The following is a 27,513-nucleotide window of genomic DNA, read 5'->3' on the forward strand; positions in this document are numbered from 1 at the left end:
TTTAGACTTGTAAGCAGACAATACGTTCAGCCCTCAGGGAAATTCAGGTTCACAGAGCTCAACTCAAGATGTTCATGAAATGGCTGTAGTGATGTCTTTGTAAAACAAATCCTGTCTCTAATATGTTAGAAATTTACTGAATGGCAAGGCACTGGTCACTGTCCAGGATTAGGAAAATAGAACCTTAAAATTATGTTAGACCTTAAAGTGGGAATCAGAGGGATCAGCAGGCTGAATGCTAGACAAAATATAACAACCAGAAATTGTGACCTTGCTGTACAAGCATACAGAGGGAAACAGCTGACCTACAAGGAGATCAGAGATGTTCCAAAAAGATATAGAGTTGAGCTGAGCCCTGTTTACAAGACATAAATTTGGTGGTTTAAATGAAAAATATCTCCCATGGTCTCAGGCATCTGGATACTTGTCCCCAGTTAGTGGAGCTGTTGGAGGAGGTGTGGCCTTATTGTAGGAAATGTGTTACTACAGTTAGGCTTTAAAAGACTCTAACTAGCAGTGTTATCAAAGCAAAGACTCATGACCAAACCTTTGGCAGAGTACAGGGAATCATAAGAAAGAAGGGGAGTTAGTCTGATGGGGAAAGGATAAGAGGACAAGGACCACAAGGACCAAATATATCTGGGCACAGGGTCTTTTCTGAGACTGACATTCAACCAAGGACCATGTATGGATATAACCTAGAACCTCTGCTCAGATGTAGCCTGTGGTAGCTCAGTAACCAATTGGTTTCCCATAGTGAGGGGAACAAGGACTATTTCTAACAGGAACTCAATGACTGGCTCTTTGGCCTCCCCACACCCCAAGGGAGGAGCAGTCCTGTTAGGCCACAGAGGAGAGCTTTGCAGTCAGTCCTGAAGATACCTGATAAAACAGGATCAGATGAATGGGGAGGAGGTCCCCCCTATCAGTGGACTTGGAAAGGGGCACGGTGGAGAGGTGGAGATGAGGGAGGGAGGGAGGGACTGGGAGGGAATGAGGGATCGGGACACGGCTGGGATACAGAGTTAATAAAATGTAACTGATAAGAAAAAAATAAAATTCAAAAAAAAAAAAAAGACTCACAGCATTTCCAGTTTGCTTTCTGCTTTGTGTCTGCAGTTCTAGATGTGAGCTCCCAGCTTGATACTCCATCTGCTTTACTGTCACATCCCTTCATGGCGAAGCCTTACACCACATAAACTCTTTTGTGTTTTATCACAGTAATAGCAAGGTAACCAACACTGTAGAGATATGGTTACTGAGCCCAGTGTCTTGGGAGGATGTTGGAACAACCCTGCTGTTTGAGGTTGCAGTCCTTCCAGTCCAGATAGCCATTCTCAGCTTGGTGTTATGCACAGGACTCCCTTTCCCCAGCAGGGCCCCCTATTCTTGGTCTGACTTTATCTGGGGAGTTTCTCTAGACATAGATGCTCCTAACCACATTTGCTTTATGGCCTTTGACACAGCTCCCTGCTAGCTCTCCCCTCCCTGTGCCTATAGGATAATTAGGTACGGTGTTCCCACTCGTATGATAGCCATTCCAGGCAAGCTCCTTGTCTCCTGCCCCTCCTGACTTGGTGGGCTAGTGGGAGACAGCCCCCAGGCAGGAGGAAAACCACAGGAGGATACCCAGGAAACTGTAGCAGGTCATCAAGCCAGACTTGAACGCATCAAGCTATATCTCCATTAACTATATTGCTACACTCCTAAGAAATAAGTGATGTGTCTGTTGGGTTTATTTATGTCATTCCTATAAGTCAGGAGTGTCTTTTATTTGCGCTGTATGAGAATAATTATGCAAATAACATCCATGGCTAGCATCTACTGTAATGAGCACAATGACAAGCACCCTGAATATATGTGTTCATCAGTCTGTTTTAATACTCTATGGGGTCAATCCTGCCACAATCCAGAGGCAAAAACTATGTGAGGTAATCCACTTGACCAATGCCATGCAATACAGAAATTGAAGCTGAAATCTAAGCAATAAGACTTTAAGAATGTTTCCAATCACACTATATGTCCTTCCCTATGGGAGGAGATATTCTTCAACATATATCATTTTTAAATGACAGGACAGATCACAGTTCTCTACAAAGCAGACAAAAACATTCAACAAGGGAAAACAGACTATTGAGCTGCAAGAACGGATAACTCTCCTGCTCTTCTCTTGATAGATTATCATTGTCATCTATTACTGAGAGAAGAAATTTAATCTCAAACATTTAAAAAATTCTGACCTTGGCAGATTGTACAAGGGGGCCATCCGGAAGCAGGCAACAACGGCTCTCTTTCTCTGCTTAGAGAGAAGTTTGTGCCACACAGCCTTCTTCGATCTCTGAGGATGCTCCACCTGAGGTAGAATGGGACGAATAAACATACATTTACAGCCCCAACCTGCCCTCAATAGAATGGAATCAATCAGCTGCAGCCTTTAAATTTATTTCAAATTACCTAATGATTATTTTGGTTGGGACTATATCCTCAGAGTTACCCAAAGCTAAATTTAAGATGCTTCTAAGTGGTACTTGGTAAAATTTACCAATTTTCCCAATAGCCTGTAGCTCCTAAGCCTTGTTATCTTCAAAATCAAAGAACCAGAAAAGCACTCTACATAAAAAAAAATCATTTCACATCATTCTGAAAAATTCCAAGTACTTTAAGTTCTTTTCTTTAAAAAAGTCATGCATATGTGTGCATATTTGTGCATAGGTGGATATGCACACATGTAGGTGTTCATATGGAAACTATCAAACAACTTTGGGTGTCATGCCTCAGTTGCCATCCACCATGTTTTTTTGAGACAAGGTCTCTCACTGGCCCATAACTCACCAATTAGGATAGGTTGTCTGGACAGTGTGTCTTAGAGAACTGGTTAACTCTCTCTCCCTATTGCACGTATCTCTAGCCTCAGCTTTTTAAACTGGGCTCTGGTGATCAGACTCAAGTCCTCGTTTCATTTCTCTGTTCCCTTTGTGGGTTTTTTGGGTTTGGTTCGGCTTGTTTTGTTTTGTCTTATTTTGTTTTCTTGCATAAGAATGTACTAACTTACATATCCATTGAAATAACTTATTGTAAATATAGTAACTAATCACAAATATAAATGGTGTTAATGAAAAGCCCACTGCTCTTTAATAAAAGAAGATAACAAGGCTTTGTGAACTCAGTACTAGGAGTAAATAGACAGATTTAATCTTATAAACGTATTAAAATATGTAGCAATTTTTGTTAGATAAGACAAATGAGAATCTGAAAGTTACAAGAAAGGATGCAAACAGGCTATTTGAATAACGGTGCTTGAAACTTCAAGAGAAAAAAGGAGATTAATCATAAGTATTAGAAAGAAGATAAATTCCCAGTATGGTTTTGTCAATTAATTAGTATTCTCTAGGCAATGGAGCACAGTACTTCCCAGACTGAAATATCGCCGGCCAGTATACTTAGATTTCTGGAAGAAATGAAAATGTTATGTTAGCCCAAAATAAAGCCAAATATATTATGCTTTGCTGTAAATTCTTAGAATATGAATACAGTAATTTTTGAAGAAAACATTAAGACTGACTGAGCATTGTAGACATCTCAACAGGGCAGTCTGTCTAACTGGCAATAACTTACTTCTCTGACCCTCTGTCCTCCATAAGAGCAATGTAACTAACTAGCAGATGTCTTCAATTATCTTCTTGATGGGTTTAATAGGTAGTGCAGATAAAAACAGAATCAAGAGCCAAGTTGTCCAGTGAGATCCAATGTAGCCCAATATAAAATTACGCTTTAGGCCCTGACACTTTAAAGGCAGCAGCTTTGATCAATACATGGCATTCTGCTGAATATGATGACAACCCATAGATGTATATTAAGCTCTTGAGCACTTGAGATACAATTGTGACCTCAACAGAAAAGGATCCAACTGGCATCTAATCTAAAAATTTGGCTGAGAATTATACAAGGAAGAATTCAAGTAGTGGGAGAGACTACTTTAAACCATCGCCACATGTTATTTAAAAAGCCCAGGAAGGATTAGATGTTCGAACAATATTTAGCATAAATCAAAGCAACATGTTTATTAATGCTCTGTTTATGTATTCATGTATGCATGTTTGTCTGTATGTCTAAAGGGGATAGAAAATCAAAATGAATTCTCTATAGCAGACAGGTAGAAAGGTTCTGGGAACGGTATAAACCATCTTATTATTCCAAATTCAGTATTAAAGAAACCTTCTTGTCTCTGGCCCACCCTAGTGTTGGACTTACAGATAGATAGTCAGCTTTTACACAGGTGCTGGGGATCTGAACTTAGGTCCTTGTGCTCACACAGCAAACACTTCACTGATTGAGCCATCTCTCTAGCCCTCTAATGTTACCATGCCGACTAGATGTCATGTTAAAAAGAGAACATGTTTCTGTGCATACAGTATAAGTTTCATTTAGTGTATCTAAACCTTACATAAGAAAATTTAGGTATGTGTATGGAAACCAGGCAATTGCCTGGATATATGCGTTTCGTAAAGGAATACTTTAAATATAACATAAACAAATATACAATATAACCTTCTAACTGAGGGCTTCTCAAGAATTACTGCTTTGAAAACTCTTGAACAAAGGGGACAAAATAAAGAATAAAACACATAAGAACTTGGTACATAAAACAGGAGATGATTGAAAAATGACACAGAAACATTTTCCTCACTTATGGTTTTACTGTATTAGTTTTCTATAAATGTAATTTGCTCTTTGTCTCGGAGGAAAATTGTTCAAAAATCTCATAAAACCAAAAGTTAAGCAAGTAAAAGAGAAAACACTTCAGACATTAAACCAGTAAAGGACAAAATATCTCAGACATTTTATTTGAAGTCTTGATACACAAATAAAATGATATATAAACAAAATATTTGAAATCAGATATAACTCTGAGATATTTTGACAGAAATATTTAGAATAAAGTCTATGATACTAACAATCTATAGAATTTTAGAAAAGGTTGAAATATATAATAAAATGAAGTCCTTGATATCCTAAAACATAGTATCTACAAATGTTTCCAAAAACTACAGTCTTGGAAATAATGAACTATATCTTCATTGTAATGAATATTCTAAACATATATGAAGTTTGGCGGACCACAGTTAAAATTATTGTGCATTTTAAAAATATTTAATGTGTTTAAGGCAATTGTGATTTAATTAACACAAAAATCTGACCTGTTCAAGGTGGAAAAGTACATTTGCTATATCCAGGACACGCTCTACTGTCCTCTCAGGGTCTGATGTGTCTTCTGTCCTGTTTGGCAAGTCTTTGTACAGAGCCATTTGCCACCGGATTGCAGGATCTTCCAACTATGTGAAAGGAAACACAAGATGGCAGCTGAAGAGAGAAGGCATCCAGCGTGCTCACTAACTGGATCTAGCATGATCACTAAGCAAATATAGCACCTACAGAAACCACAGCTGCATAGGGGTCTAGGGAGCCACTAGACTGCATGATAGCTCGTTTAATAAGATGCTACTACATTAGCAAACCTTGCTGAGTAGATTTCAAGCCTATATACAAATACACAAATAGGCAACTGTGTGAGGAAATGGAAAGGTTAGTTTTGCTTGACTGTTATAACCATTTCACTGTGTATGTCTATGTATCTCTACATTTTATGATGCACACCGTAATGTATCACTAAACAAGCAAGCAAACACAATGCAGAGATCAGAAAAATAAAACCTTATATATTTATGAAATTATCATGTAGAAGAGAATATGAGAATTACACTGTTGTTTATAATTTTAATCAAGCCTACTGGGAAGACATATAAGGAACCATGAGATGTGACCTAATCTGTGGGTGATTGGAAATATTTCCCCAGAGTTGTTAAGATGCAATTAGGGGAGAAAATATGGGGTGGGCAACTGGGGCCTCAGGACACCAGACTTAGCATCACATGGGATCTTAAAACTCCCTGCAGCCACAGGAGCCTTTTGGGGTAGCTTGGGAAAGTCACCAGGAACAGGAAACCCCAGCCAGGATTGTGTTTTTGATACCTTGAAATGAAATGTCAACAAGAGTTCCAAGCTTTTTTTCCTGAGACAGAAACTCAGAGAAGCACAACCGTGAGAACTGTCGCTACTAGCTGCACTCCAGGAAGAATCATAAATGACACTCGTCTATGTAATCTACAACCTTCTCAGACAATTGAACTCAGATACTGAAGCAAAGAACACAGGAGAAATGTCAATACTTGGCCAAAAGACTGCCTTCAGGGCTTCTCTGCTCTTTGTTTTCCCAGGAAACCCAGTCCCTCAGGTACCTCCCTAGCACTCCAACAGAACACCAGCTGTTGCCTTCCTTCCCTCTTGTCTGGGTATCCTTTGGGTCCTTCCTGACCACCCTGACCCTACTTTTTAAATTTATTTATTATTTTATTAATTAGTTTATTCACTTTGTATCCCAGCTGTAGCCCCCTTCCTCATCTCCTCCTAATCCCATCCTCCCTCCCTCTACTCCTCCCAAGCCCCTCCCCCAGTCCACTGATAGGGAAGCTCTTCCTCCCCTTCCATCTGACCCTAGCCTATCAGGTCTCATCAGGACTGGCTACATTGTCTTCCACTGTGGCCAGGTAAGACTGCTACCCCCTCAGGGGGAGGTAGTCAAAGAGCCAGCCACTGAGTTCATGTCAGAGATAGTCCTTGTTCCCCTTACTAGGACACCCACTGGGAGACTGAGCTGCCACAGGCTACATCTGTGCAGGGATTCTAGGTTATCTCCATGCATGGTCCTAGGTTAGAGTATCAGTCTCAGAAGAGACCCCTGGGCCCAGATTTCTTGGTTCTCTTGCCCTCCTTATGGAGCTCCTGTCCCCTCCAGGTCTTTCTATCTCCCCCTTCTTCCATAAGAGTCCTTGTATTCTGCCCAAAGTTTGGGTATGGGTCTCAGCATCTGCTTTGATACCCTGCTGGGTAGAGTATTTCGGAGGCCCTCTGTGATGCTTCCTGTCCTGTTCCCTGTTTTCTCCTTCTTCTGATGTCTGTCCTGTTTGCCTTTCTGAACGAGGATTGAGCATCTTACCCAGGGTCCTCCTTCAATCCAGACAAATATAAACATCTGGGTTGGAGAACAACCTTCATCTCAAATAAATAAAATATAAGAGCCACACCATTAAAAATAGACTAAACAATATCCATTTCCTTCTCCACTTTAGAATTTCCATTGAAAACGAAATTGCATGTTATGAAACAGAAATGAAGAGAGATCATCTAAAACTTCCAAACTCCTAAGAAGGCATAGCTCCAAATGAAAGAAATAGCTTTGAGGTAGAGATAAACTTAGGAACAGAATTTCATATACAAATGACTTTTAAACACTGTCTATCCTTTGTTCAGAATAAAATGCTTTCTTCTGTGTTTTTTCCCTCAAAGGACTCTGTGCTTCATTTTTGTCTATATTCACTAAACAGGTATTTTTGATAATGCAAAATTGTTATGTTCTCTCTCATATATTGACTCCCTCAAGGCCTTTGCCACTAACTAGTGTTCCCACAGAGTGTAAACATGAGGTAGAGTGAGGCTGCTTCACAGTTGGGCCCCTTTGTCCATCTGGACTTTATTTTTTTATTTAAATTTATTTTTATAATTTATTCATTTTACATCCCAATTATAGCCCCCTCCCTTATCCTTTTCTGGTCCCACCCTTCCTCCCTCTTCCCCTTACCCTAAACCCCTTCCCTAGTCCTCAGAAAGGGGAAGCCCTCCTCCCCTACCATCTGACTCCAGCCTATCAAGCCTCATTAGGACTACCTGTGTCCCCTTCCTCTGTCTCGTGGCAAGGTCCACCCACCAGGGGGAAGTGACCAAACAGCAGGCAACAGAGTCCATGTCAGAGACAGGCCCTGCTCCCCTTACTAGAGAACCCACATGGAAACTCAGCTGCCTACTGGCTACATCTGAGCAGAGGGTCTAGGTCCCCTTCATGCTTGGTCTTTGGCTGGTCTATCAGTCTCTGCAGTCCCTCCCCCACCCCCGGGCCCAGATTTGTTGATTCTGTTAGTCTTCTTATGGAGCTCTTGTCTGTTTTGGGTCCTTCTATTCTCACATTCTCTTCCTAAACATCCCTGCTCTCTGCCCAAAGTTTGGCTCTGAGTCTTAGCATCTGCTTCAATCCCTGCTAGGTAGGTCTTTCAGAAGACATTTATGGTAGGTTCCCATCCTGTTCCCTCTCTTTACCAGCTTTCAGTGTCTATTCTCTTTGCCCTTCTGAATGAGAATTAGTCCCAGATGGTTTCAGTGAAGAATTCTACCAGCTGTTCAAAGAAGAGCTAATACCAATACTCTTCAAAGTATTCCACAAAATAGAAATGGAAAGAGCATTACCAAACTCATTCTATGAGGCCACTGTCACCTTGATACCTAAACCACACAAAGACCCAACAAAGAAAGAGAACTTCAGGCCAATCTCTCTTATGAACATTGATGCAAAAATACTTAATAAAATACTCACAAACCAAATCCAAGAACCCATCTGGACTTTGAGAGTGGTTACCAGAGGAGAGAGAAGCCAGGGAGAGGCACTACACAGGCAGTCCTCACATTAGATGAGGCAACAGCACTCTTTCTTCAGAGCGCATGAAGGTTTTGGTGCAGTAAGGAATGGACACAGCAGTGAGCCTTGGGAGAGTGTTAGCATGGCTGTGTTACTGGTTTCCCCAAACCAGGATTTGATGGGGAGTGGCACTGCCTCAGTGGCTACCATAGGCTCCCAGAGGAGTATCAGGATCTCAAAGCCTGAGATCCATGTGACCACTTTGTGGCACAGACCACGAAGACAAAGACTTTCAATGGGAGGTATATAAGTTGGGAGACACCAGGAGCCCTTTCCGGGGTTCATTATTTCATCTAAAACCTGTGTCTATGAAACAATTCGTGTCTCTCACTGCATGGGTGCTTATTATATAAACTCTTGACCTGAGATCAGCTGGAGGTTTTATGATGATTTTCATTTCTCTTGAAAGAAAAGACTCTACTAGGAATTATTATTTTCCTTCTCTATGGGTGAGTTCACATCAGGTTCACAGAAAACTTGCTTTAAAGGTAAGCATGAGTATTTAGAATACAGAAGTGTGTTTTACCTGTGCCACATCGCCTAGGAATGTAGGTCTATGGGAAGGAATATCTTAATACACTGGAGGACTACTTAGTGATTTCTTCAAACTATTTTCATATCTTCTTCTCATTTTTACAAATTAGACTCCTCAGAAGGGTCACTGACTAGAGTAGAAACCTAAAGGTGGGTTCTCTTTTGTTGTTGGTTCAGATCTCATTTTTGTTGGTGGTGGTGGTTTTGCTTTTGGAGACAGGGCCCGGATATGTAACTCAGGCTAACCACAAACTTACAGTCTTCACAGCTCAGACTCTTCAGTGTCGGGATTACAGGCAGGTACCTCCCACCATACCCAATAACAAAAGACTCCTTATATGATAGATCCTATAAATAAACGAGTGCTTATTTACTGTAGTAAAAATATCTCCAAGTAGGGGCAAATGCATATTAGATTACAAAAGAACAGTTTTAACAATTCCTTCACTATGACTGGAAAACAGTTTCTAGTCACATTTCTCTTCAAACAGATTTCCTCTGCTTGCTTTAACTCACATAATCTTAGTGAAGCATTCTCATTACCTCCTATATATGAATAATTCCTAAATAAACACTTGTCTGAACAATAAAGGAAAAAATTTAACTTGTTATAGATATCTGCTTTCACATCTCCCAAGCCAAGAAAAACAGTTACAAAATGTATATGCAATACTTATTCAACCTGTGACATATTCTTTTTCAATTTCATAATTTATGACCCTCTACTTTTAAAAATACAACATTTATTACCATTAGGTAATAAATAATACAAAGTCTTTTAATACAGAAGTGGCCAATTAAAACAATCTTATTTGGTAGTACGAGATTATTTGTAATATTATCCTGAAAATGCTAAACATGATTTGGAATGAAAACTGGCTTACCTTGCCTTGTAAGTGGATATTACCACGGATTACATCTCGTACTTCCTCCTCAGTGTCTTTCTGTCAAGAAATACATGTTACCTAAAAGAAGTCTTTCATAATAAATGCATCAACTGTCACAGTTAAAGAAGAAATCAAAACCCCATTAAGCAGAGTATGTCTGAAAGGCATCTTTATCAAAATGCATGCTACAAATTTGAAGAATTCTCAGATCCTTTAAAAATCATGTGTGTATGTGTTTGTGTGTATGTGTGCATGTGTGTACACAGTTGTCCATGGATGCCGGAAGAAAGTGCCAGATATCCTGGAGGAGTTGTGGGTGGTTTGTGAGTTGCCAAGGTTGGTTTTTTTGGGAGCTGAACTCAGTCCTTTCCAAGAGTAGTACATACTGCTGAACCACATTTCTACCCCTCAGAAAATATGCTCTACACTGAAAGTACTTTTAAACAAGGCTGCCATCTACTTTAACTACTCAGTAACGATGTCGAGGGTCAACAAACAAGAATCTAATTCATAAAAAGAAAGAAGACAAGCATATTCCCATGAGCTCACATGGAAATAAATTTATGGCTTTCAGATTTCCATACTGTGGCTTTGCATGTCACAACATACTCCATAACGGAGCTGTAACAAGAAGCATGTACGTGAAAATCAAACATCAGCTAACTCTGCTTAAACCTCCCTCCATTTCACTCATTCCAGGCCACAAAACAAGGCTCCTAAGCATTTCAAGGTCAGTCTCTGGCAAATAGGACCGGGAAAACGTATTCTCTATTTTGCGTAAGTACAAACTCTCAATCCCAAGGCAAATTTCTGAAAGCTTACATAGTCATGTGCAATTATGCAAGATAAAATTAAGAAAATAACATTAGCAAAATTAAATCCTAATACCTATAAAGGACCAGAGCTCCTGAAAGCTAACACCTTATCTAGCCACCACTGGCATAAAGTGTTTGGTTTCTAATGTTGAAAAATCACCTCTCAAGAATCTGACCATAGCTCTCATAGCAGATTTTATAAAGGAGCCCATATGTAATCTATTTTACCCCTATGGCTTGCTATCCATGTTTGCTTCCAGAATATGGCTTGGAGGTGATTACCATCACTTAGGATAAAAAATGCACTAAAAATAATAGTCATTGATTTAAGTCCTAGGGTCTGCAGAAAAACTATTTACTAAAAATATAACCATAAATAAAATACTGACAGAATTATTCAAAGGGTGGAATGCCGATGTCTGGGGGTCTGATGACTAACAGCCCTGGGTGACCAGGAGACTCACCAAGCTAAATCGATTTTTGGCCAGAGCAATAAGTTCTTGGTCCCCAGGGGCACAGATGTTCAGCCCAATGGGCAGTAATCGCTTTAGAGCTGCCACAATCAGAGATGTCTGCATAGAATACCGGTCCCCTTTGCGCTTCATTTTCTTTCTTTCTTGATCAGAAACGGCTGCCTGTGGAACAAGGATGAATAATGGGATACCTACCCACATTTCTTTCATTCCAATGTACTATTCTTCTTAAAAATCATGGCTCCACCTTCCTTATTTTCTCCTGGTCCTTATTTTCAGGAATCCCAGCCATTCTGAAAAGGTTATCTTTTCTTTTCTCAGCATTTTTTTTACTTTTAATTTTTCTTCTTCCTATATCTTTATAATTAACTAATGATATTTTATTCCCATATACTTTTTAGAAAGAAAGACACATCATAATATTAGGAAGGAATTCCATATAGTAATTTCATATAAAATATTCTTTCTAATTCTCATTTTTAAAAGAAATTTAAGTACAGAAATCTTATTTTTGTTTGGATAGATGCTTTACAATTTACATGCATGTGCAGGATTTTTTTTAAAGATATGTACACACTGTCTGGATTGTTTATCAACCATCTATGCAGTTTATACATAACTATTACAAAATACATTTTCCTCTTTTATTACACCTTTAGTGTATCTCCTGAGACATCAAGTGGTATACCAGTCTCAGTAGTAGAGAAATAGGGGTTTCAGTGTAAAACTGCAGTATCTGGTGACATTTTTAAGAACTATGCTGGTGCTATAAGGGTACCTCAATTTTATGATAAGTTCTGATGGGCAGAGAGTGGTCTTCTAATAAAGAAAAAAAAATTTAACCTAAGAAAATAATTGCTCCATATCCACTTCAAGTATGCTGGATTTCTCTTGTAGCAATAATTCTAACCTTAACCAGTTCCATAACAATGACAGACCGACCGTGAGAAAACAAACAACAGGGAATTTAGCATGCAAGTGATTGGCATTGCTTAAAAGAAGGTGACAGTCTATACCTTTAATCTCAGCACTTGAGAGGCAAAGATAGGTGAATCTCTGTGAGTTTGAGGCCGCCTGATATACGTAGTGAGTTCCAGGACAGCCAGAGCCAAACAGAGGAGCACTAGCTCAAAAACAACCAACCAAAACAAAACAACAAGAAAAATACGGTACTGCAAGAGTTCTTAGCACAGGGAGAAGTGATGAAGCAGTTGATTACTTTCTTTTTAACATTTATTTTTTTTATGTGTACAGAGTTTTTACTTGCATGTATGTCTGGTACCCACAGAGGTCAGCAGAAGACATCAGGTCACAAAGAACTGAAGTTACAGATGGTTGTGAGCCATCATAGGATGCTGGGAATTGAACCTGGGTCCTCCACAAAAGCAGCCAGTGTAGTTAACTATTGAGACATCTCTCCAGCCCCAACAATTGATTCATTGTAAAGGACTGGTAAATACTAAGTCATCATATTGCAGTATATTATTCCATATAGTTATGCTCCATCAAATCCATAACTTTCTGAACATTAGAAGCAAGAATACTTACATTCCAAAGACATATACTTATTGTATGGATCTCACTTTTTATATGTACCAGCTTGTAAGAAAGTATTTTTAGTAAGCTTAGTTACTAGGAATCTGTAATCCTTCAGAAGTCATTTTCATGTCTCAGCATTTTACCAAACCTGATACAAACTAATGCTAGAAAGCATCCAAATAGCACAAATGTTTTTTCATCAGTAAGCAATATTATCAAACCAATATAATTATCTTTATGAACTTTCAAGAAAAAAAATCTCTAAAATCTATGAGCACATAAAAGAACATTGAGACAGATGAGAAGACTCGATACCTTGGACATCTTTGACTTTGTGTCAGTGATGAGGAAGGACATGTTGTTGATTTCATTCTGCACCACAAAGTTCTGTTCTTCTCTTTTGAAATTCTAATAAGTTGAAAAGAAAATTTCAGTTAAAACTACTTGGAGAAAACAATACAGTCAGAGTTATTCAGGAATCCAGAGTGTCTTCAAGGGCAGATGCTGCTTTGAGTGTATGACATATGCAGAGACAGTTAGAGACAACTGATTCAAGAAAATATATAGATACACAGAAATAAGTTTGATTCTATGATACATAATAATATCCCTACTATTGAAAGTACCATTAAGTGAGCCTGGTGATTAAAAAATAAAGAGTCCTCATTCCAAAATATCCTTTAAGACAAAAGTTTAAAGACATTTCATTGGTGTTTAAATGATTTGTGATTGGAATACATATGCCAATTTTCCAACAGTTTTCCACGGCTTAAAGCATCTAATCCTGGACCCCTCCCATTTGTCCTCTTGGCAAATATAAATTGGCTTACCCATGAAAGAGAGGAAAAGGTAAAAAATATACACTTTCCCAAAGTACCCCAATATGCTAATGTATCCTTTAAAATGCGCTGCACAAAAGAAGGAATCATTCATCAGGCATGGTGGCACATGCCAGTGGTCCCACAAAAGCAAAAGAATTACAAGCTTGAGGTCAGGCTAACTCCAAGACCAGCTTAAGCTATAAAGTGAGATCCTGTCTCAAAATGTCAAGAGCCGAGATCAACATCAGGGCAGATCTCTAGGCTAGTATGCCCAACCTCTCAAACAAACAAACAAAATACCTCAGGGTCTTTTTGATTTGCATTTCCCTAATGGCTAATGACGTTGAACATTTCTTTAAGTGTTTCTCTGCCATTTGATATTCCTCTACAGAGAGTTCTCTGTTTAGCTCTGTAGGAACCTGCCACAGAAGGCCTCTGAAAGGCTCTGCCCTGTAGACTATCAAAGCAGATGCTGAGACTTATGGCCAACTGTTGGGCAGAGTGCATGGAATCTGATAGAATAAGATCAAAAGAAAGGAGAGGAGGACCTCCTCTATCAGTGGACTTGGGGAGGAGCATTCGTGAAGAAGAAAGAGGGAGGGTGGGACTGGGAGGGGTGGAGGGAGGGGCTAATGGGGGATACAAAGTGAATAAAGTGTAATTAATAAAATTAAATTAAAAACAACAAAAAAAGAAATGTTCAACGTCCTTAGTCATAAGGAAAATGCAAATCAAAATGACCCTAAGATTTCACCTTACGCCCATCAGAATGGCTAAGATCAAAAACTCAAGTGACAACACATGCTGGAGAGGTTGTGGAGAAAGGGGAACCCTCCTCCACTGCTGGTGGGAATGTAAACTTGTACAACCACTCTGGAAAGCAATCTGGCGCTTTCTCAGACAACTAGGAATAGCGCTTCCTCAAGATCCAGCCATACCACTCCTAGGCATATACCCAAAAGAGGCTCAAGTACACAATAAGGACACTTGCTCAACCATGTTTGTAGCAGCCTTATTTGTAACAGCCAGAAGCTGGAAACAGCCCAGATGCCCCTCAGTGGAGGAATGGATACAGAAATTGTGGTATATCTACACAATGCAATACTACTCAATCATGAAATTTGCAGGTAAATGGTGGGATCTGGAAAAGATCATCCTAAGGGAGCTATCTCAGAAGCAGAAAGATGCACATGGTATATACTCACTCATATAGACATATAATATAGGATAAACCTACTAAATTCTTTACACCTAAAGAAACTAATCAAGAGGGAGGACTCTTGCTAAAATTCTCAATTCCTATCCAGAAAGGCAAAGAGGCTGGACACCAGAAGAAGGAGAAAAGAGTGAACAAGTCAGGAGCCTGACACAGAGGACCTCTGAAAGGCTGTGCCCTGCAGACTATCAATGCAGATGCTGAGACTTAAGGGAAAACTTTGGGCAGAGTGTAGGGAATCTTAGGAAAAAAGTGGGAAACAGTAAGATCTGGAGAGGGCAGGAACTCCACAAGGAAAGCAACAGAACCAAAAATCTGAGCACAGGGTCTTTCCTGAGACTGATACTCCAACCAAGGACCATGCATGGAGATAACCTAAGACCCCTGCACAGATGTAGCCCATGGCAGTTCAATATCCAAGTGGGTTCCATTGTAATAGGAACAGGGACTGTCTCTGACATGAACTGATTGGCCTGCTCTTTAATTACCTCCCCCTGAGGGGGAAGCAGCATTACCAGGCCACAGAAGAAGACAACGCAGCCACTCCTGATGAGACCTAATTGACTAAGATCAGAAGGAAGAAAAATAAGACCTCTCATATCAGTGGACTTGGGGAGGGGCATGCATGCAGAGGGTGGAAGAAGGGAGGGATTGGGATGGGAGGAGGGAGGGAACCACAGGGGGGATACAAAGTGAATAAAGTGTAATTAATAAAGAATAAAAAGAATTTTTTAAAAAGGTTAATGGATAAAAGAAAAAAAAAAGATAAATTTGAGTTTAAAAGAGGTCCCATTTTCCTGAAGTCCCCAGAGTCACCTACCATCTGTCCTAAGCTATCAAGTGAAATTCTAGGAGACAAACTAAAGAAATGCCATTCAGACACTGACTGCAGGGACCAGACAACTGGTCTACCTTTACAAAGCCCTAATCACACATCAAACAGTAGATACTTCTGGATGGCATTCTCATACTTACATGGGATTTGGACCAGTAGATGAAGACTTCAGCTACCATGCGAAACAGCTCCTCTGCTTCTGGGTTAGGCTCCTTCAGCCACTTTGCCCTGGAGCACATGATGAACAGGTTCTAAGTTAAAGTTAATAAATAAAACAAGCTTTCTCCCACCACCCCCAAATTGTAACTGTCCAAAAGCTTCTTAAAAGAAAGAAATTAAAAATTAAAAGTTTAGTTTGATTTTGATAAACTATTGCTTTAAATCTATATCCATACTTATGTATTGTATGTTTTATATATGTGTACATATATGTATATATACATAACAATTTAAATGTTTTTTATGTATAAGCTGCTTATTCTGAAAAGCAGGTTATATCCACACTTATGTATTGTATGTTTTATAAATGTGTATATATATGTATATATACCTAACAATTTAAATGTTCTTTCCTGTATAAGCTGCTTATACTTGTTCATCTACAGCTCCAATCTCTGCTGTAGAAACAAAAACAATATAACAATAGATTTGCAAAGCATAGAAGGTTTCAGAAAACAAGAACAGTGGCAAGCTGAAGATGCCCAAGATAATTAATGTATACATTAATATTTTGTTATATTATGGCCATGAACAAGCTCACAGGTGAGGAGTTAGTGAACTAAATGGTCTCCATGAACAGCTGAGACAAGCAGATAATGAAGGACTGAGTGGAGTGATCCACTTTTGCACATTGTACCTGTTATAGTCCACAAATCGGATCAAGAGTGGGTAGAAGGCATAGAGATCCCTGGCCAGTGTGGTGAACTCATCTAGAATGAGCAGCTCAGCCTCAGACATGTCCCCTCTGGCCTCAGCTTTCAGATGGTCTTCTTCAGACACTACCATGGCAGCCTTTTTCTTTAGCTTCTCCATCAAGGGTAAGAAATGAGTTTTCAAGAGCTGAGGTTTCACCTTGTTGATGATAGGCTGTGAAAACACTGTTTGAAAATAGACATTATTGATCTGCTGTGAAAAAACACCCATTAAATTGCTGGTATGATAATGGGAGTGAGATCTCCACCTCTTCTCTCTCATGGCTTCTTTAAGGATAGAGCCCATGTCTCTATCCTTTTTCTAGCCACAACCCTAACTGCATAATTGATGCTTAAACATGATTACTGAACTCAATTAGTGCTTATTTTTAACAAAAAAAAATATTGATGATTTAGAATAAAATTTTAAGAAGCCTTGGAATGATATCGGAAATCAGTATTAGCATACGTAAAGTCCCCAAGTGGAAATGAGTCTTCCACCCTTTCACTTTTAGAAGACAAACACTCTCTGCAATATCATCATGTGGGACCTGCAGTCTCCCCATCTCATCCTATCCTCAGCTCCTCAAGATTAAACACAGCACTGCTGTCCTACTTAGCATTCAGTGATAGTTCCTAGGCTTACACAGGCAATTTCTAAGATGGATTTTTTTTTACCTTAAAGCTATATAATATGCATACATATACACAAATATATTCACATACACACATAATACATTGGGTGATGCATATGTGAGAAAAGTTAAAAATATACCTATTTGATCATTAAAACTGTTATTATTTCTTTTAGTTTTCATCAAGAGATAAACTCCTTAACTCATACTATACACAGATCATTCTTCATTCCTTTTAAAATGTTGCATATATATATATATGTGTGTGTGTGTGTGTGTGTGTGTGTGTGTGTGTGTGTGTGTGTGTGAGCATGAGTATTTCCCAACACACAAAGCATGCTGAAACCTGAGTGCTTGGGGAAAAAGCAATACTTAATAATAGGGTATATAGAAACTATTTACCCATCCTGCTCAGGCTGTGGGGTATTTAGACATCTTTCAGAATTTGAATAGAAACACTGCAATGATAAACTGAACTGTACGCACTCTACTTCATCTTCAATTCCTCAGCCCATTGTCAAATAATATGAAGGTAGTAGGCTGTTTCAAAATCCTGCTTTATTTTTGTCTCTGTCTGCACAATCATTATTGATGTTGCTATTTGATCATTATTTCTTGTGCTTGCTAAATGATCTTATATAGAAATGAAGAATTTAGAAATCTGCTTGAAATGAGTAACTACGTAATGAGTTGCTCTAATTGTCAATTTCATGCAACCTAGAATTACCTGGGAAGAGAGTCTTAAATGAGGAACTGTCTACATTGAGTTGGCTGGTGGACATGTCTGGAGGGGGCTTGCTTTAATTAACTTAACTGATGTGGAAGAGTCAGCCCAGTGTGGGTGACACCATTCCCTAAGCAGGAAGTCTTGAACTATATGAGGGAGAAATTGAGCTGAGTAAAACAAAGCAAGTGAGCACACATGCATTTGTGTACTTTTTGTACATGATGGATTTGTCATGACCAGCTGCTTTATGCTCCCGCCATAGTTTTATCATTGCAGTGATGTACTCTCACCTGGAAGTGTAAGCTAAAATAAACTCTTTCTATCAAAAGATGCTTTTTTGGTCAGAGTACTTTATCATGGCAACAAAAATGAGACCAGAGCAATTAACAAATGTCTGATCTGATCCCTATCTTTTAAAATAGCATAACAAGACTAAGCAATGATAGTTCTGAACACAGAAGAAATCACTGAAGATTACTGTGGGAAATTTCTAACCTTCAGTATGTCAAAGCTTCACTGGAAATAAAATGGTAGAGTAGATTCTTTCCAGCTCTTACCAGCCAAGCGCTTCATCCAGGCACCTTCATCAATTCCCAGGTTGTTGTAGATGATTTTGAGGATGTTGCCCAGCAGTGTGTTCATGTGCTCTGAGTTGAGGGCTGTACAGCACATCTCAGCTCTCTCTGGGTGGTTCTCCGGACCATGCTCCCACCACCGTGACATGTAGCTGCACAACATGGGCAGCACAACCTCCATCATGTGTGGCATCTGAGTGTAACGGATGCCAGACTCTGCCAGCTCTATAATCTCGGCCATGAGCTTCTCCAGGGATGGAATATTTGGGCAGACATCCTCCACATTTGCTGGTAAACTGAGGGCTGAAGAAACACAGACATAATTGGATCATGCTCAATACAAGAACAGGTACTATGTGACAGATTTGACTGCCTCAAAAGAACACGTTATTTCAGTTTTGGCTTCAAAGCTCAAACCTGTCTTCCTTTTATCATGGCTGTTACTTCAAAGTTCTTTCTTAACCCCAACATCTTATCAGGCCATCACTCTCCCAGTCTAGTGGACATCTGCTCTGGCTACTTCACAGCAAATAAGAATAGCCATGCTCTCTTTGTCCTGCTTTTCACACTCACCATTTTCAAGCTATCTCTGTGTATACCTATTCACTTCTATACCCTCTTTTTAGAGGAAGGAGATTTGAGGTCTGTCTCTTGTTACCGACTATCTGTCTGAATGATTTTCCCACCACAGAACCTTGCTCAGGTCTCTATCCCCAGCCTCTTCCTCTCTAGCAGCTCCTGGCCAGCCATATCTACATATGTGCAAATGTCCCCAGAAGCTCTAATTTCTAGGCATCATTGTTTGTATAGCAACTAAACTCAACTTTCCAGCACGCAGGGAACTCATGACTTTATATCCATAGCTCACTGGTTGCTAGGCAGCTTTTCCCTTTTCCTGAACCACCTCACCTAACCTCCTTCCTTATTATCACCATCTCCAGTCCCTACTCAGTTACAGCATTGTCCTTAACTCACACCTTTCTCTTTGCTGAATTAGGTGTTGGCTTCTTTGTGGATCCATTTTTGGCCCCTCTCTTCCTCTGCTTACATATTTGTCTTGACAACTATGCCCACTACTGCTGGCTTCTGTTTGCTATAGCTATGAACATTTCAAGTTTTATTTATTCATCTTTTTTTTTCCTGACTAATCCTGTGTTCACTGAAACACAATAGGTTTAAACTTTTCACTTCCTCTCCAACATACTTACTCAGAGAAGGTGTTATCCAATCAGTCGCCCTAGCTAGATGCAGAGGAACCTTCCTAGGCTCACATCTGAGACGATTCTCCCTCCAGGAAACCTCGTAACCACTTTACTAACTGTTCTTTCCAATGGGCATTATCTGGCCACTTGGATTTTCCAGGCCTCAACACAGCTAAGCTGTGCATCTATCTCCCTTACTGCTGTCAGGAGAGATCTCTAAAATATATCAATCCCTCTCTGTAGTTAGTAAATTAATCTTCTTTGCTATTTGCTTCAGTCCCCATATTTGCTTTTCTCTTAGCCTTGCTTCATTGTCTATTCATCTCTCCTGAGAGCTAGTTCGAGTCAACATTTTCCCTAATAAACCAGAGTGTCTATCCTCCCAACTTCAAGACCCATCCTGAATTATCTGTATTGGGTCTTCCCAGAGACTCTAGTATAACATCACTTTCTGGTGCCCAGTAGACTTTACTCTGAATTCAACTGCCCATGTCTATCAGTCTCTCTCTCTCTCTACTTCAGGCCAGAACCCCCTGAGGGAAAGAATCAGATCTTAGTCATCTTTGTATCATATCTCCTCTATCTGCCATAACCTAATGCTACAGAAATCATGAAATTTAATTTGCTTTGATATGCAAATGAGCAGATAATCTGTATGCACAGTTCCTTATCTGTACAGAGGTAATAAATCTACTTTGTTCTTGACTCCGTGTCCAAATAGTAATGGATTATAAAGCCTTAATAAGATTATTACACATAAATGAACAACCTTTTGAACTGAACCATTTTCACAACTTACAAATATACAGAAATTATGTCAAAATATTACTATTGCATATTTAATACTTTCATTTATTCATAAGGTGAGACTGACAAAATAGCCAAATTAAATGATAATTATTCAGGGTAGTAAACATTGCTTGGTAAGATTCACTTAAAAAAAAAGCAACCGTGTACCTAAGTCACAGAGGAGTAAGTTCATAGATGGAGAGGTGTGCAAATTCCATAGACTTAGAAAAACACCAAACAGAAAAAGTCCTCTCAGAGGGCATCTGTGGCACATTTGAGAATTGGTCTTGAGTATTCTAAGAGGTTACTAGAACAATAACTGGAATCTACTTTCTTTTCATTAACCTCAACTCACATTCCTGTTAGTAAATCTCTGAAATTACCAACAGGAGAGTAAATATCTTTTTCAGTTGGAATCATAAGGAAATTAGGGCTATCCACCCAATCAATACTCAGATTGTCCTACATGGAAGGACACGCATAGATCTGGGGTCTGTGCTACACTGAATATACACACAACCTCATGGATTTTAAGGAGACACTCCTTATTTTAGATGTAAGCTAAAGGTGTCGGTTACGTTTAACAGAATTCCAATTTTAAGCTTTTCAAGTGATAAATCAGCTAAAGAAGAAAATTTATAACACATGAAATAGGATAAGCAAGTTATCATCTGACATTCATATGAACAGTGTATGATATGAACATGTATATACACATACATGCACACACACAAACATCTACCAATGAACAAATAACAATACCAGAGCCCTTGTTGACTTACGGTAAGACTATTCAATAAGAAAGCAGATCAAACTACTTTTTAATATTTGCTGATTACTTTGTCTGCTTTAGTAGAATATCCATTTTTGTCTATATTTCATTAACTTAGGAGCAATTAAACAAATCTTCTTTCAGAAGCATTACAGGAAGCACACATTAAAAATGCTAAATTATAACACTTGAGAACAAGGAGACTCAGCTATCATAAACTGAAAGAGATAATTAAAATCCACTGCTTTATGGAAAACCCCCTATTTACCATCTATGTCTATTCGAGATTAAAGTTATGGAATGTTTAGCCCACATATGCACAGATTGCATCAAATTATGGAATACCCCATCTGTTAATTATGGTAAGAAATCACCTACACCCTGCCTTCTGTAACCAACTCCTCCTCCTCCTCCAAAATCCAGGAAAAAGGGAAGCTTCTCTGGTAACCTGGACTCATTCCATCCCACTGCTCCCTTACAAGATCACTACCATGCACTTTCGGAAATAAAACTTTTGGATAAATTATCTCACTCTCCAAAGATCAGAAAACACTGCAGGAAAAAAATCAAGACATCAAAACACGGCTTCACTTCTCAAAAAACAAGCACAGTTCTCTGTGTTACCTGCTCTTTCCCGTGAAGACCTGGTGTTGTAGATGGAGTAAGCATTGTGTTTGTCCAAGTGGGTTTCTAAAAAGGCTATCGGGAAGGCACCAGCAAAGGCGGCGAGGCATTCTCCGAGGGCAGACCGTTGCCTACAAGTGCAAAACGTTTACTGTTCGCAGACGAATAACAAAGAAGTTACATTAGAATTGGTACATTTAACCTACGAGAGGGATATCGGTATTGCTACTTAAAACAAAACAAAACAAAACAAAAATTGAGAGTTGATTGGAAAAAAAAAAAAGAATTACAAATCTTGATCCGATAAGTAAAAGCTAAATTGTTTATCAGCAATAGCCTTAAAATCACATTAACAAGACAAGCAAACCATGAAAATAACAAGCTCTCCACCTGCACTCACAAATCTAAAGGTTTTCTTCTCTTCCTGGCTGCCTCTTCTTTTCTTCCACTTTTCATTTTTTAAATAAAAATAACAAAGAGAGAATTTCTGCTGCTGACTTAGTGAATTCAGAAGAGTAGAAAGCTGAAGTAATAATATTGGCTGTGTTTTATGAAAATATACCACATAAAAATAATTTCACAATAGCTATGAAATGTTAAAACGTTAAAATGCTAAAAGCTACTAGTATTACTTGAAATTGATTTATTATTTACAAGAAGAAAGTATCTAAGCAGCCAAACTATGTTTCATTGATTGGGGACAGATATTAAATTCTGATAGTATCTTCTTCACTCTTCCCTCTTTTATTACTAATTTACTTAATTCATGGTTTTGTTGGAATCTTAAGTTGTTCACCAAAGGAAGAGTGATAGGAAAGGTATTTAAGCATATTATAAATTCCCTAAAAAAGTATACAAATACTATAAGGGTGACTTAAACTAATACAAAATATTACATTATTTTACATTTAAATATTTTAATGTTTATTTTAACTGTATATATATACAGACATATATTTGCATGTAGGTACCCTTGGAGGCCAGCAAAGGATGCTGGGCCCCCCAGAACTGTGTAACAGGTGATTATGAACCAACTGAAGTGGCCGCTGGAAAGAGAATGTGGGTCCTCTGCAAGAACAATCTACACGGCTGAGATCTCTCTAGTCCCTACATGATATTCTTATTAGGTAGTTTAAAATATCCCAGAAAATAAACATGCCTAGACACTTAATGACAGAGATCTTTTTTTTTGAAAAGTGGGTCCATCATGTGAGTTTGGGACTGTGAATTTTTATAGTCATAAGATTAAAAAGCCAGGTTCTAAGTGACATATTCTTGGGTTGTCATATTTCTATGTTGCGTGATTACGCAAATGTCAAGCACAGTCCACCACTATACTCATCAGTTCACTTGTTTGTGGGTGCTGGCTTCTCTGTGCAGATTCAAGATTCTCCCATGATGGTGGAGAACTAGTCTTTTCACTGTTGCATCCTTGCATCTGGCATTTAACTACTAATTAACAAATAACAGCATGAAAAGCTAAATCTGAGTAATGGAAAACACATCATGAAAAACTAGACCTGATATATGAAGTTTTTCCTATTAAAAAAAGTATGATGAAAGCTTTTGACATTATAAAGTTAAGGCGAAAGAACATGTATGAAGTAATTGACAAATGTCATTGCACAAAAATCCAAAGTCCCTGTGTAGTATAGAAGATTACATGCATATAACATGCAAAAAAAGAAAACAGGAAATTAAAAATCATAAATGCCAAAAGTATACACAAAAAGAATAACAAGTAAGGAAGAATTAAGAAATGTCTTTGGGAATAAAATTGGGATCCTGCTACTATGTCTACAGAGTCGAAACAAAAAGAAAAGCTGAGCACGTGGGTTAATTATGAGAGTTAAGAGCATACACCAAACCAATTTTGTGAAAAGATAGTGATTAGTCATAACTCTTTCACATATGAATGCTTTTAGCTGAGCGTTTCTGAATTTTGGGATTATTATTGGTTCGGAAAATAATTACAAAAAGACACCAGAATCCGTGGGTGCAGGTCAAATGCTGACTCCCTGTCTTAGTTAACCTGTTGCTATCATTTGATAAGGGTGAAACACTTCTTCATGGAATATGAAAAAAATGCAGCTGGTTTTAATGAGCTTCCATCTTACAATATATTTCTGTGTGTATGTGTGTGTACGTCCACATATGTATGTGGGTGTTCAGGCATGTGTGAGTACATCAGGAGACCAGAGGTCAACAGTGAGTCGCTTCCTCAGCCACTCTCCAGCCTAGTTTTTGAGTCAGGGTCTCTCACTGAACCTGGAGCCCACTAATTCATCAAGACTGTGCAGTCAAGCAAGCTCCGTGGATTCTCCTGCCTCTGCTGCCCCAGCGCTGAGATTACAAGCTCTGTGCGGCTGCACTGGGCTTTTTTGGTTGGGTAATGTGGGTCTGGTCTTCCCTCAGTAAGTCATCTACTCGGTCCTTACTTGGCTTTTCTGGTACACAGAAACAAACAATGCTAGCAGACCGCCTCCTAAGACTTACAAGCTATAAGCTTATATATTTATATTTTATATACTATGCTGTATATACAAAAGATAAAACATTCAATTTTAGACACTATGCCACTCTACAGAAGACAAACCATTATTTGTGTGTCTTTTGCATAACCCACTGTGCTTTGTAATAATACTTCGTAACTTAAAGATTGTCGAGTTTCAGTTGGGAAACTGGACACGTTAGCCTGGGTTGCTTCAAAAGTAAGAAACACGTATAAGATGAAGTTCTGAGGTGCCATCGTCATTGGTACCAGGCTGTCCTCAGCCCTTACCTTTCCACATAGATGCTCTTGCTGGTTCCCAAGGCATACAAGCTGGTCAGAATTCTGTAACAAGACACCTGCACATCCTCCACTGAGAACAGAGAGAGTCTTCATTGAGAAGTAAACACGGACATAACAGATGACCCTGAGAACGTGTATGCCCAACCCAGAATTCCTCACTAGAGTCATTACAATGTTTGAAACTTTGGAAAACGCAAAATTAGAACACATTTACAAAAGAAAACATAAATGCTCCTTTTCAAAATTTTTTCCCTGCTCAAAACACTTTAAAAGGATGTGTTGTGATTATCTAGAACATTCACAGAAATATTTTTAATACTCTTTCTCAGTATGTGAATAAAAAAGGACTTTCCCAAGAATAAAGTAAATTACAAGATTATCTAGAAAGACAAGGAGTAAATGTCAGTTTTGAGTATCATTCTGGGGAGAAATAAAGATTCTGTGTCCTACAAAGGTTTGCATGGAAAAGGTCTTTTAGTTCGTACAATCTTGAATATAATAACTGTTTGTTACCATAACTCACACATGATATCTCCAATGATCCGATATTCAGATATGTTTCCTCAGGAGATTTTGAAAAATTGGTTTTGGTTAGATATGTGCTTATCTGTCTATCTGTGTGTATGTACAGGTGCCTACAGAGGCCAGAGGCCTGGGTTCCACTCAAGCTGGATTTACAAGGGGTTGTAGGCCATCTAAAGTGAATTTTAGGATCCAAACTCTGGTCCTCTGCAAGAACAATACATGCCCCTAATCACTGAGTCATCTTTCTATCTGAACCTTCCTAAAGTATTTGATGTTAGGAAAATTAAACAGAGTATCTGTGAAATCGCTTCAAATCATTGAATAAGACATGTTTGAAAGCCAAGAAAAGCTAAGAAATGTGACTTTCTCATTCCAACCCAGGTAGATATGCCATGCCATGACAGAATAAATTATCTTTGACATAAGACCTATTTTCATCTATAGTCTGGGCCTACTGGTGAAAGTAAAGGTTTTGCCAACACTAGCAGAAGAGCCACTGAACCCCAGAGTGGCCTCACAATGCACTGTCCATCACCTGGGAAACCTACACTATGATAGTCTCCGAAGGTGTGTCAGCTCCCTCAAAGTTCCTTGCTCATCCCATGTTCTCATGAGCAGCAAAAGGTCAGGACAGCTCAAGTGTTAATTTTCCACTTAACCTTAGATATTCTGAGGACAATTTTTTTTTAAGTAACTTAAGCATTCTAGCCTCAAACTAGTTAATTAAATATCTTTCAAAATCAGACTTAAACCTATCAGCAGAGCTATCTTTGCTTGTCATAGTCCAATGATCTAAATGATGCGTTTGGCTCAGCAGAGATAATGTTATTTGGTGGAATAACCTGTGGTCCAGTCAGCAATCTGTGTTGGACTCAGAAATGATTTGGAAGCATTTAATGTGGCATGGCTTTATGGTCTAAATCCGCTGAAAATAAGCACTGAAAAGGTGCAACGGATTCAGGAAATTTGATGGAAGCTGTGCTTCAACATTGCAGAAGATTCAACCCAAAACTGTGACCTTAATTCTGGGTCCATGTGACGTGGAAACCTGTCTCTGTAAGAAGTTTCTATAATTCATACACCCGTCTATGCTACTTGTAATAATCAAAGCATCTGCATGCAGAAGCACATAGGGATGGCCCTGATGGTCCTAGCTCAAAAGCCAGCTTTGAAGGGTCAGGTTTACATACATATCAAATCTTCTCCAAACTGATGCTGGCCGACGTGCTCAAACAGGGACGAGAGCATGGGCAGCAGGGCCACGGTGGTGTAGTTGATGATCTGAGTCACCCCTTTGGGTTGGCTCCTGGTGTGCGTAAACTGGCCCTGCTTAAGGTTTTCCATTGTCTTTTCCAGATCCTCCGCTGCATTGTCCAGAAAGGCCCTGAGAGCACTTTTCACACTGTCCAGACCCGTCTTCATTACAGTCCTGGAAAGTCAGGAAGGAAGAAATTCGACCTTCTGACAGCAACAAACAGAAGGAAAAAAACCTGACCATCTCTCCCCATGCTACGTTTCTAGTACAGGATCCACTTAGAATACATTTAACTTTTTAATTTTTTATTGCCATTGACTAATTACATATAATGGTTTCATTATGACATTCTCAAATACGCACACAATATATTATGATCATGTTTACCTCCAATTATCCTCTCCTGTTCCCACTGATTCCTCCCTCTTTCCAGGAAGTTCTACTTTCATCTCTTTGTGTGTGTGTGTGTGGGTATGTGTGTGTGTGCGCGCGCGCTCAAACATGATATATTTATAATTGAGAACTGTTTTTAAATCAGCTGCTAGAGAAATCCCTTGAAGATTAAATAATCTTCTTATGATTGTAGAGACTAAGAGCGACTGCATCAGTAGTTTCCAAGGTTTCTTTTCACTTGCACTAAACTGCTCATGAAACCACAAAAATAACATCAAGACACGGGGTCTTTTTTTTAAAAAACATTCTTATATATCATAATTATATTAATTCGTTTAGATAAAAAGGCGCCTATTTACCTTGCATCCAAAGTCTGGCCCAAAATATGAAGGCAGTTCACAATTGAAGTGGCATCATTCCCTGAAGGAGAAACAAAACACTATATAAATATTCAGGATTTCCTAACATTCCTGTGTCCTAGTAACACGTGTCACAGATATTTGTTAATTCACACAGCTCAATCATAACTTAATACAAGAGACTTTTGAAGACTCAAGTTTGAAATCATGCAGTTTCTCTGCTCAAGAGTGGTTATGCAGATGTAAGT

General features: G+C 38.9%; 1 protein-coding gene across 1 annotated transcript in view; it reads right to left on the reverse strand.

Annotated features, from left to right (window-relative positions):
- The window catches only part of Ryr2 (ryanodine receptor 2), a 380,472-nt gene that overhangs the window by 76,812 nt on the left and 276,147 nt on the right, over positions 1-27,513 (reverse strand). The window contains exons 63-74 of the mRNA XM_055603932.1: positions 27,266-27,326; positions 26,449-26,687; positions 24,722-24,803; positions 21,940-22,070; positions 18,535-18,855; positions 16,561-16,801; positions 15,845-15,932; positions 13,148-13,240; positions 11,285-11,455; positions 10,003-10,062; positions 5,199-5,333; positions 2,241-2,353 (exon numbers count right to left, since the gene is read on the reverse strand). Of these exons, the coding sequence (XP_055459907.1) occupies positions 2,241-2,353; positions 5,199-5,333; positions 10,003-10,062; positions 11,285-11,455; positions 13,148-13,240; positions 15,845-15,932; positions 16,561-16,801; positions 18,535-18,855; positions 21,940-22,070; positions 24,722-24,803; positions 26,449-26,687; positions 27,266-27,326 (1,735 nt within the window). The remainder of the gene's footprint in view (positions 1-2,240; positions 2,354-5,198; positions 5,334-10,002; positions 10,063-11,284; positions 11,456-13,147; positions 13,241-15,844; positions 15,933-16,560; positions 16,802-18,534; positions 18,856-21,939; positions 22,071-24,721; positions 24,804-26,448; positions 26,688-27,265; positions 27,327-27,513) is intronic.

The sequence above is a fragment of the Psammomys obesus genome, unplaced genomic scaffold (genome assembly GCF_907164565.1).
Source record: "Psammomys obesus unplaced genomic scaffold, mPsaObe1.curated_primary_1811, whole genome shotgun sequence".
Taxonomy (NCBI): Eukaryota; Metazoa; Chordata; class Mammalia; order Rodentia; family Muridae; genus Psammomys; species Psammomys obesus.